We start from the raw sequence: 11701 nt of genomic DNA on the forward strand, positions 1-11701 counted from the left end.
TGGTGGTCTGGATCTGGCCTGCAGACCATATTTTGCTCACCCCTGATGTAGACTTACCTCTGAGTTCAGTTCTATTATTAAAAAAGGTTTCTTTCAATGAAGCCAGTTTAAAATAAATAAAAAAGGAACGTTCTGAACCATTCATGCAGCCATTGGAGAACCCTAATCACATGTCAGCTTACAGTGGAAAACCATTGTTTGGTGTGTCAACATAGTGAATGCTGGCTGGATATAATGATAGGATGTCTGGAGCTTTACATTACTGGACATTATTGCTCACAGTTTGTTGCTCTTTCAAGTCACGGATGAGTGGTTTCTCCTATAAGCTAAAAATCAGAATAGATTTTAGGAAATGTTAATACTTTTATACCTACCTACCTACCTACCTACCTTTAAAATGTTGTTTTCCTTAAGCAACTTTGCAAGAGGTACAGCCTCTTAAGCTTTAGAAAAATCTGTTTTAAAACTAAATGGTTGATTAATAGTAGTATTATTGCAGTACTTGGTCAATACACGGGGACTGAACCATGGACTTGCTGAGCTGAAAGCATGACCTGATGAGCCAGACCTTGAGTCAAGGGCTGTAACAGGTTCCTATTTTCTGATTAGGACATGGAAAGGGACAAAATCCACACTGGTGACTGGGTTTGACTTCAATGGTATGATTCTGAGGACCACTGAGAGGGTTACCTGTAGGTGTGCATCCAGTACATATTTCTCCATGAGGTGCATGTTTCTGGTAGACCCTTATGTTCCAGTCATGCTGTTTTGCATAGAACCTAAAAAGGAAGACCGTATTATGGTTAGAGAGTAAGAATGGCTCTCAGAGAGCCTCTTGATTTAGTCTTGATGTTTTAACTCCAGTTAAAACAATTTAACTTCAGCAGCAGGTATTTAAAAAAAAATCTTGTTTGAAAGTATTGTGGGGGGGGGGCACAGTTACTCCTGTCCAGTCGTAATAGTTACTAAGGAAAAGTATGTGAGCCAGCTTGAGGAGGAAATGGGAAGACATGAGCTGTCATCGTTCCTGCTATGTTCCCAGGCAGCTACCTCTGGCAAGAACAGATTTTTTTTTTTCTAGTTTTGTCCTGTTACATGTAAATTGGGATTCCTTTCTGAGAAGTCTCAGATGACTCAGCCTCTTCCCATCATCTCACAGCCAGTTGGACTGTTAGCCATCCAATTATATTTGCAACACAGAGTGCACTGATATAGGCTCCCATAATAAAAATCTGATGACAAAAGATCTATTGATGAGTTGAATTCAGTTATACCGTACTCCACTTCACTGAATGAGAAAACTTCAAGGAGAAGAATTTTGGTAGCACTGACCGGTTAGATGTCCCTGGAAACTGAGTACTTCCCATCCACAGCGCATGGACACTTTTTCACCTTTTCATTTAGCGCTCCATTTCTGTAGGCTCTCCTACATACTGCCAAGCAAGAGTGAGCATGTGGAGAGTTAAAACACAGCAGCTTATACATGCTGAAGCTCTATGACCTCTGATCATCAGTTTGCATGTTTATTCTGAGACTGCTCTTGAGAATGCCACTGTTTATATTTGAGGGGCCTGAATCCTGCAAGTATTTCATGTCCAGGACTCATAAGTCAATAGAAACTCAATATATATAAATCTTGAAGGTTTGAATCAGATGTTCAGAATTCCCCATCAACAGGTTCAATTCAAAGTCCACTGAAGTCACGAGAGAGACTCCCTTTGTCTACAGTTGGATTTGTGTTGGGCCCTATGTTCACGCTTAATACTCTAGATTTAGGAGTTGGAAGGAAAAGAATAACAGATAGGTTCCTCAGCTACTTTGAGATGGGTTTTGTGTTGGTTGGGTCCTTTCTCAGGGCTAATACAAAGTATGTGGATTGCATTGAGAGTCTTTTCACTTGAGTAGGACCTCATACCTTCTGGTAACTAATAACTTACTGTCCTTTATAACGGTACTTGATTATTAGAGGAGTCATTTCCTCTAGGTGTACTTGGGCTCTTGATTGTTTTGGTTTGTTTGTTTTTTAAAGTGGACTGAAAAGCGCCTGTTTCTGTTCTTTCTTTTAATCAAAACAAAAGCAGCGTGTGTCTTCAGGAAGACTTATGCTTTCTCCTTACTTTGTTGCCTAAATTGAAACACAGACATAAAGGTATGTTGTGTGGCTCTAAGATGGACCTGGGTGACTGACTGATTGACCTAACAGTGAAATGTGACTTCTCCCCTATCTGCATTTGTACCCAGGAGTTTTTTAGTAGAAGGGTGATGCATGGGAACATGGTTTGGTTTACTGCGGTCTTTTGGGAATTTTCCCATTATTTCTATGTTCCATTCCCTCTTCCATTAAAGGGAGGAGGGAGGACCCAGGCAACTATAGGCCCGTCAGTCTTACCTCAATCCTAGGGAAACTTTGAGAAGATCATCATGGAGCACATCTGTGATGGGCCGGCCTCAGAGATGATGCTCAAGGTCAGTTGGCTTGGTTTCATTAGAGGCAGATCATGTCAGGCCAACCTGATTGCCTTTTATGATCAGGTCACAAAAGCCTTGGATGCAGGTGTTGCTGTGGATGTAGTCTTTCTGTACTTCAGTGAGGCCTTTGACACCGTCTCCCACCCCATCCTCATTAAGAAATTGGGTGACTGTGGCATTGATGCCTACACAGTCAGATGGATTGCAGATTGGCTGAAGGGTCGCACTCAGAGGGTGGTGGTGGATGGGTCATATTCGACCTCAGGAGAAGTGGGCAGTGGAGTCCCTCAGGGCTCGGTCCTTGGGCCGACAATGCGAGGTCACGGCTGGCAGGGCTAACTGGACCTTGTCGTGCATCCACAAGTGCATCTCAAGCAGGGCCAAGGAGATGATCCTCCCCCTCTATGCAACACTGGTCAGGCCACAGCTGGAGTACTGTGTCCAGTTCTGTGCTCCCCACTTCAGGAGGGTTGTGGACAACATTGAGAGGGTCCAGAGGAGGGCCACCCGCATGATCCGGGGACAACAGGGCAGACCCTACAATGAGAGACTTCAGGACCTGAACCTGTTCAGCCTTCACAAGAGAAGGCTGAGGTGGGACCTGGTGACCGACTATAAACTCACTAGGGGGGACCAGAAGGGTTTGGGAGAGACCTTGTTTCCCCTAGCGCCCCCTGGCATAACAAGGAATAACAGCCATAAATTGTTGGAGAGGAGGTTTAGATTAGACATCCATAAGAACTACTTCACAGTTAGGGTGGCAAGGATCTGGAACCAGCCTCCAAGGGAAGTGGTGCTGGCTCCTACCCTGGGGGTCTTTAAGAGGAGGCTTGATGCCTACCTAGCTGGGATCATTTGAGCCCAGTTTTATCTCCTGCCCTGGCAGGGGGTCGGACTTGAAGATCTATAAGGTCCCTTCCGACCCTACCTCTATGATTCTATGATTACCTGTCTTATCTGATCGGAAGCCTGTGACAAAAGTCCTATGGGCGCACAACAGCCAAAAGTGACTTGCAAGCAGGCTGCTTCATGGGATGCATCTTGACTATTTTGTCCAGAATTCAGTCTGGGGTGGTGTGCTTGTACTCCTTAAATCTCTTTTCTACTCTTGTTGTCTGCAGTAGGTGATGGTTCAGTCTTGCTAGGACTAGGCTGCATGGTCCTTCTTTCCCAGCCAGGCAGGCAGGCAGCCAGCAGTACCCACTGAGTCAGCTGAGAGTCCAGTCCCAGCCAGGCTGACCAGTTGTACTTTGGCTGCCCACCCAGCTGGCAAAGAGGGGCTGAACATCTGGCAAGATCAGGCTCTCAGCTGACTCAGCAGATGCTACTGGCTGTCTGCCCAGCTGAGAGCCCAATTCTGTTGGAGACTGACTGCTCGTTCCCCTCTTCCCAAACTGTGCGCACAGCCAGCGGTGCCTGCCACATCCTGCCAGCCCCAAAGGCCAAGCCTGATCCTGACCATGCCCTCCCTTTTCCAAAATCCTAGCTCATGTGTTCCTTTTAGTCTGGTTATTGTGGAAAACTTTAGTCCAGGATAAATATTTCAGAATGCTGTAAAATGTTATAACTGTAAATGTTTAGTGGCCAATAGTATTAATCATATCACTCTTCTAAGGGTATGGATAAGTGTACATTTCTAGCAGCTTCAGAAAGTAGAGGGGGAGCTTATGTGTGGGAGTACGCACCAGCTATTGCACTGTGCAGTTATTACATGCACACAAGCCTGGATGAAGCAGGCTTAAAGTAGTAAAATTCTTCTAACACTAATTACTACAGACTCATGCACACCTAATGTTTACAATGTGACAGCTGCTGCATGCTCCCCCTACCTTTTTGAAGCTACTACAAATATACATTTGTTCACACCCTTAAAGGCTGTTCAAGTTCTGATTTTAATATTTCAATTTTTTTTTTTTACAGGAAATTATTTGCCAGAAGAATAATGTAAGTCTGAGTTTGGTTGGTTGCTAGTTTTGTTTTTAATTTTAATTCCTAATGCTCAGGTTTCTTTTAGTCTTCACATTGTATGTGCTATTCTCTTTCCTGTCTGCTTCACTAAATATTCCCCTGCTGTATTGCTTATAGTACTGTTTTTATTCTGTTCTGTTCAGAATGCCTCCACTCCCAGCAGCAAACCTGGATACATCATTTCATAAATGTGTTGCTAGGTACCAGGTTCACTTTCTCTGTTTTATCTTTGTCTCTTCCTTTCAGTAGTGTTTTCCTCTCTGCCTTTCTTTGTTTCTTTTTTTTCACATACGTTTTTTCCTTTGCAATACCATTATTTTCTCACACCCCCAAATTTCTTCTTCTCTTCAACTTATTTTCCTTAAAGACAGCTTAACCACATGAATGCCCTTCTCTGACTCATATGTACAGCATACATTTATTTTACCTGCAAACATTCTGTGTGCTTGTGAGAGGCATGTCTCTCATGTATACACACATATACCTGTGCATCCATCTGTTCCCTGAGAATATTGGTCTGCAGAAGCTGGGACTTTCATTCCCATTTCTCTCAGGACAGATACGCTGATGCAATTTCAGACAATCCTGCACTGACTGGAAGCCATTTGGTTTCCTAATGTAGATTTTGACACTGTTCAAATCTGCTGCATTTGCTGTATGGTAAAAGACTGTCTCTGCTGCTGTGTGCGCATGTAACTGCAAACATGTACAGATGTAGGCAGGGCATGATTCTTAGAGATTTACTGCATCAGGTTAGGAAACTAAAGCTCTGGGTGTTTACTTGCCACCTGACATTAGCAGGTGGGAAAAGTGCATTGCCACCACAGGCTAATTGGAGGTTAAAATGACCACGCTAGTATACCAGTATTAAATTCATTAAATTTTTAAATATAATATATATAATGGCTTTAATTTGCTTGTCAGTGTTTCAGTTACAACCTGATATCCCCTGGTCTTCACTGGATTATATATACAGATGAGACAGGTAATGGATGGTGGACAAGCACTGCTGGAGTTATATCTGGCAGACTCTTTTGGCCAATGAACATAGTGTGTCTTGTGGATATTTGAGGGCACTATTAGGACCCTGAATAAAGAAGGTTAATTTGGTAAAACAAAAAGTGAGGATTGTTTTAGAAACCAGGTGATGTGACTACAGAATATTTTCCTACAAAGTGAGGCCTGTGATATGGAGTGCCTTCAAAATGGAGGATTGAAGGCATCTAGACCCTTATAGGAGGTGCTCTGTCCATCCTGCTGTTCTGGCTCTGGTTCCCAGCCACCAATGCACTATAGGTGTCTGCAGCTCGGCATCCATTCTTTTTCTGGACTTGCCTCCTATGCCTAAATGGGCTTGGGTTTAAACACTAACGTTGCTTTGTGAACCCTACAAAATGGCAAGCTATTGAGCCATTCTTTTTTTTTTTTTGGACATTGCAGAGTTTTACAAAACTGTTCACGTGTACACAGTAAAGATCCATTTACTTGAATACATTTCCCTAAAGTTCAGCTTTAGAAACTGACTGATTTTTTTTGCCTTAGGTAATTGGTGAAGTTATCTTAGCGGCTTCGTTATATTTTTTTACTTTCCTGAATTTATTTCAAATGATGACTACTGCACATTTTGGAATACTTCTGTAGATATCTTAACCTAAGTATGAATGACTTCTGGATCTTCTTTTCTGTTAAGAAATTGAAAAGGGTATAAGCTAAAAATTCTCTCTAACTTTAAAAAGTGCTTGTGAAAGCCACTTTTGAGAATCTGTGTAGATAATGTTGCTGTAACAACAATTTTCCCACATCTTCCTACAGATAAAAATGAGCTAAAAGATGATCACTTAAGACAATAAAAAAGAAAATCTCAGGATAGACTAGGTAGCAATAATCTGGACTAAATTAATTTGCAGCCTTTGGCCATTACAAAAAAAATTAAAGCAAAATATTTTCTAGGTGGCTGAATGTCTACACAGGAACAGGCTTTAGGAGAGGAAACCCAGTAAGTAAGAAACGAACAAGAAATATAATGCAGAGTAGACTCAAATGGAAATATTGTCTGTAATTATTTGTATATGAAAGCTACTGACAGTAAGAGGGATTATCACTTAATGTGTTGTCATTACTATGCTCTGAAATGGAGGATGAGATGATAGAATTGTCATCTACCTTAAAAAAAAGTTTCAGTAAATTTGACCATAAAATGTGTTCTTAAAGACTTATAGATTGTTACATAGGCATGCTTGGAAACATCATTTCTCAGGAATAAGTATGATCTTAGTTATTAATTCTGGATTCTGTTCACAACCCTGTCACTGATTTACTGTGTAACTTTATCCAAGTCACTTGGAAAGAGGGTGGTCAGATGTTCCATTTGCATTTCTTATCAACGGCAGTTTAGCACAATTCTCACCTTTTTGACTTTGAAAATCTTCTTAGTTATCTGCACCTCAATTTCCCTTGTCCAAAAAGGAACAATTTGCTTGTTTAAATAGTTCTTGCCTCCCAGAAATGGTGAGGTCTCCCTTAATGAAGTACCTGTAAAATACTTTGAGACTTTTGAATAAAGTTAATTCAGTGTAAAATAATATTAGTTCATTTTTCAGGGAACAATATTATGTAGGTGATTTTAAACTAGGTATCAAATTAAAAATAATGGATAATCAGGGGTGTGGGAATCCCTGGGAGTGCTAGAATGCTGTTTACTAACATACAAACATCACTAGCCATGGAACAATAGCATCTTGTACCACCAAGGGGTTAAATGTGTTACAAAATAGGCGCTAGGGTGTCAGAATGTTTGTTTTCCATGTTTGTTTTTCTTGAACTTTGTCTTCCTAAAACAAAGAGGAAAAAAATCCACTTCCAGCAATATTATCTTGTATTGGTTAGGTAAACTCTATAGAAATCTGCATAGGCAGAGCAGGGAGATGTGTTGCAGCACATGATCATTTCCTGTTACAACATGATGTTATAGTTGTTCAGTTGAAAGGGTTTGAAAACAACCAGCGTACTTATTTTGCATATGTCAAAGCCAGTGGTGTTTTGACAGGAGAGGGAGGAGTGATATTTTGACAGGAGATAGCTATTTTGCTGTTTACGAATTTAAGCTTTGTTTTTGCTGCTATTTGATCTTTGAGGTTATACTGGCAATGGAGCAGTCCTAAAGTTCTCAAGGAAGAACTTCCATTTTAAAGTAATTCTGGTATAAAATTGTTTATGCTAACTATGCAAATTCTGTTTAATTCTGTGGCTTGCATTTTACCTCCTTGGGAAAAATAGCTGCTTTTCAAGTTCATCAGTGACTTTTATTTCAGTTCCAGCAGGAATTTATGGAGTTAGTGTGCATGTGAGGGGGATGTTGTGAGTTGAGCAAAACTTAAGTTGGGTAAATATTTACTTAATTGGACAGTGCTTCTAGTGAAATGGTTTTTTCTTACCCATGGATTGTGGGGTCCTGGGGGTGCTCCACCAAAGGAGCCCCTCTGTGTGGGATCTGGGGTAGGACTTGATGCCTTGGTGAGGCGGCTGAGCCCTCCATGTGAGTGACCCTGACAGCTGTGGGTCCTGTTGGATCTTGAGTCAGGGACCTGTAGCCAATGATATGTGTCACTGTGGGAAGAGAGAGACCTCTGTAATCCCCTTCTCCCTTGACTGGAGGTGAAGTCTGTTCCAGTTAATGCAGAATTTGCCTTGCTTACTTCCCTCCTAGGGGTTTTCCAGTGGGTAAAACCAATTTGTTCTCTGCATCTAGGAAAGTACTGTGGTATTGCAGGTAGCTCTGTGTGGTATGTGTGAACAAATATTATGTTCCTAATGACAACCATTGTATTTGTTGTTTATGATAGATGTTTTGTTGTGACACCCATAGACCATGGTCAGCACTGGGGCTCCATTGTGCTAGGTGAGGCAAGCAGGCAATCGGAGCCAGTATCTCTGGCAGTACATAAAATACGATAACCTTAGCACTGTTGTATGACATACAGAATGGAAGTGCAAACAATGTGGGCACCAAACATGGCTATATGAACAAAAAAGAATGGGGACACTGTAAGCACATTTTTCTTTCTGTCTACATAATTATGTACATGCTTGTATGTACATGCACCTCTGTTAAAAAAAAAAAAATCATTATGGGTGCAAATTCAAGCAGGAAATGTCAGAATGTAGGGTGCTTTTGCAAACTTAATTCAGGCCCTTTGTGCATTGTGTTTTAACTACACAATCCTTCACTTCTTGTTTTTTCCCCATAGGATTCCTATCTTGTTAGGTGCACAGGATGGATGGAGCAGTTGTTTTATTCAGTTTTCTCCTCCCTGTTCAGTCTGCGATCCTGTGCTTTATTTGCTGCATCTTGTTCCTGAAGACACAATTCATAATTTCTTTGTGGGCTCTTCCCTTCTGTTTATCACTACAATACCTCAGTGCTTCATGGGCAGTGTTCCCTCCCACCCCCAGCATTCCTGTGAAATTTGGAGATTGTGCTTTCTGCACCTGGGGCTGGTAGCTTCCTCCTTGACACTTCTGGGTCAAACATATAGGAGCCCCTAAGAGCACAGCAGAGAAAGGGTCCCTGGTTTCAGTTCTAGTGCCCATCCTCAGCCCAGCCCAGTGTAGCCATTACAGTGAAAGTCCAGCTTCACCTCTGTACTCCTGGGCTAGACCTCGCTTAGCTATTCAAGTCAGCACTAGGAACTGGAAGAGGCTGAAGCGTGCTTACTGCATACAGATTCTTCAGATTTTAGAGGGACTTATTCTGTCCCTTGACAGAATTACAACTGAAAAGAGGGTCTAATGCTAGAAGTATTAGGCATTCACATCAGTTGTGCTTATATAATGTCTATTATAGGAAGAGAGTTAGAAAGAAGCGTGGGTGTGTGTGTCTGTGCATGCACATGCCTGCATATGATGGAAAAGGAGGAAGCAAAAGAAAGAGAAGGGTTAACTTCGGAGAGGATTAAATCTAGTAAAACAGCTCTGAATTGTTTGTGTAGTATCCCTCACTGGTTTTGAGTTTGGCTAAATAATTTGGTACCTGGTTTAGTTTGAAAGAATCTCAGGCTCTTCTGTCAAGAGATGGAGGAGTGAGGACCATCAAAACCAGGCAGTGCAAGATTCCTCAAATGGACTTGTGGTATACCATCATTTTAGAAATTCCATGAAGCTTTTTTCCCTTTTTGTTCCACATGTGAAATGACCACTAATCTTTACAAGCAGTTAGTATGTGACTTGGAGAAGAATATGCCTTTTTATGTGGAGGCCAGAAGAAAGGGGGCTTAATAGGGTTTTCCTGACCTCTGTGCCTTAATTGACTCCAACTGTTGGGTCCAATCTGGTTTCTTTGCAAGCCAATAGCAAATTTCCTTTTACTTCAGTAGGATGGAGAATTGAGCCTGTTGTGCATATCTGTATTTGTTATAGCATCAATGTGTAGTAAACTGATTTGATTACTAAAAATTATTTAGAAAAATAGGTGTGATAATTTATTCTATGGTTTCAGCATCTGTTACAAACATCATCATGTATAGTCAGAGAACTGCCTTCTTTAATAAAATTTTTGTCAGAAAAAGCTAAAATACCTAGTAGATATTCCTCAGAAGAGAGCCAGCAGGAGAATTACAAAACACTGAATGGAATCATAATGTGGGTAAATCTTTGGAGAAAGTGATTGCTACTATGAGTAAAATCATTAGCAATTTTTATTTTGAATATTAAAAAGATGAATGTTGGGAGTTTGTTCTAGCTGTGCTGATTGGGCAGGGTGTCTGGATTTCTACCAAATTCTTCCAACCCACAAGCCAAAAATTGGATAGATTTAATTTCTCCCTTCTGGGTTCTAAATAGCTGACCCTTAGCTACTCATAGGAGTTATGCTTCCAGGGGATCTGGGTGGATTCAGAAACATTGTTAAGGCTTGGGGCCTTTGCATAGTTTCTTTTCCCCATAGAGGAGAACTATGAAGATTTGTGGGTCTGTTGGAGTGAATCCCTTCTTGTCCCACAGTGCATCAAATCTTACTCGGGCACACAGCATAAAGGATATTCTATACAGGAAACCTTCGTTATTCACGGGTGTGGCATTCACGGTTTCAAATATTCATGAATGCCCAACCTGCATTTTAAATACATTTTAAATACAGCTCCTCGGGAGCTCCATGCTTGTTTCCACTGAGCTCCTGCCACCGCACAACCACTGGAGCCATACCCCCCCCAGCTGCTGGGGGCACTGTGTTCATGAACGCAACGCCTTATTTGCGGATTTCACCATTCACAAGGGATATGAGAAAGTATCCTTTGTGAATGGCAAGGGTTGCCTGCATTTTGATTTTTTGATAATATCCACATATACTTCAAATAAGCTGATCTTATCTCTTGAGTTGAATCTTTGCAAATTTCCACTCTCTCTACAAAGGAATAACCTGTGTAAAGAGTAATGGGGCCTCCTAGTTCATGTAAGTCATAAAAAGAAGTCAGCTTTTTTTTCCCTTGTTCTGATGTGCAGAATGCAATTAAAGAAATCTCACGAGTGGTTGTTATATCTTAAAAAAAAATCTGTTTTTTTGTTGTGCTTAAGGCTGGGACGACAGACAGACAGGAAGGACAGTGCTAGACAAAAGCAACTCTAGTGAGAGTAAAACATTCTTAGATGTTGCAGCTGTTGAGCTATAAAAGGTAAATCTGTAACTAGATTTGTTCTGAAGATTACGCAGAGATTGAGGCTTGAATGTTGTTCGTTAGTGCACAGTAAACTGTAAAATATTGTAAAAATACATCTGTTAAAATACTTGTTTAGTCACTTGGCAGTAAACTTTTGTACTTACACATTAGTAGATCTCGGTGCTTCTGTTTTCTAATTGGTCTTGATTAAATATATACTGTTCTGGTAATATCGAGAAGGTACTGGATGTTCTTGTATTAAAAGGCCTGATTCTACCAAGTGCTGACCTTTTTGGCCTAAACCTAGCAAAGCATTTGTGTATGTATGTATCTAAGGTTGTGAATAGTGTTACTGACCTGGGCTAAGAACAGTCAAAAAGCTCGACGCTGAATTGATTCAGTCTTTGCAGGTTAGTCTAAGCTGCAGAGATCAAACTGAGAAACAACTAGACACACATTTACTTTTGATTCAGGGAATGCAGCTGCATGCCTGCAGTGGCTTAGGCCAGAAGATGGGGGGCACTAGAGCACGACTGTCTGGCACATAGCCAGCAAGGGGGGGGGGGGTTATGATAGAATCATAGAATAAATGATTCAGAAGGAACCTAGCACCA

At 41.2% G+C, this 11701-nt stretch overlaps 1 protein-coding gene across 2 annotated transcripts in view; it reads left to right on the forward strand.

Annotated features, from left to right (window-relative positions):
* The window catches only part of MAP3K5 (mitogen-activated protein kinase kinase kinase 5), a 192843-nt gene that overhangs the window by 52702 nt on the left and 128440 nt on the right, over positions 1-11701 (forward strand). For both annotated transcript variants that reach the window (XR_002099428.1, XM_019527276.1), the window contains exon 3: positions 4390-4413. Coding sequence is in view for 1 of the 2 variants with exons in the window: in XM_019527276.1 (XP_019382821.1) it covers positions 4390-4413 (24 nt within the window). In the remaining variant the exon portion in view is untranslated. The remainder of the gene's footprint in view (positions 1-4389; positions 4414-11701) is intronic.

The sequence above is a fragment of the Gavialis gangeticus genome, unplaced genomic scaffold (assembly GCF_001723915.1).
Source record: "Gavialis gangeticus isolate Ggan-Ray unplaced genomic scaffold, GavGan_comp1, whole genome shotgun sequence".
Lineage (NCBI taxonomy): Eukaryota > Metazoa > Chordata > Crocodylia > Gavialidae > Gavialis > Gavialis gangeticus.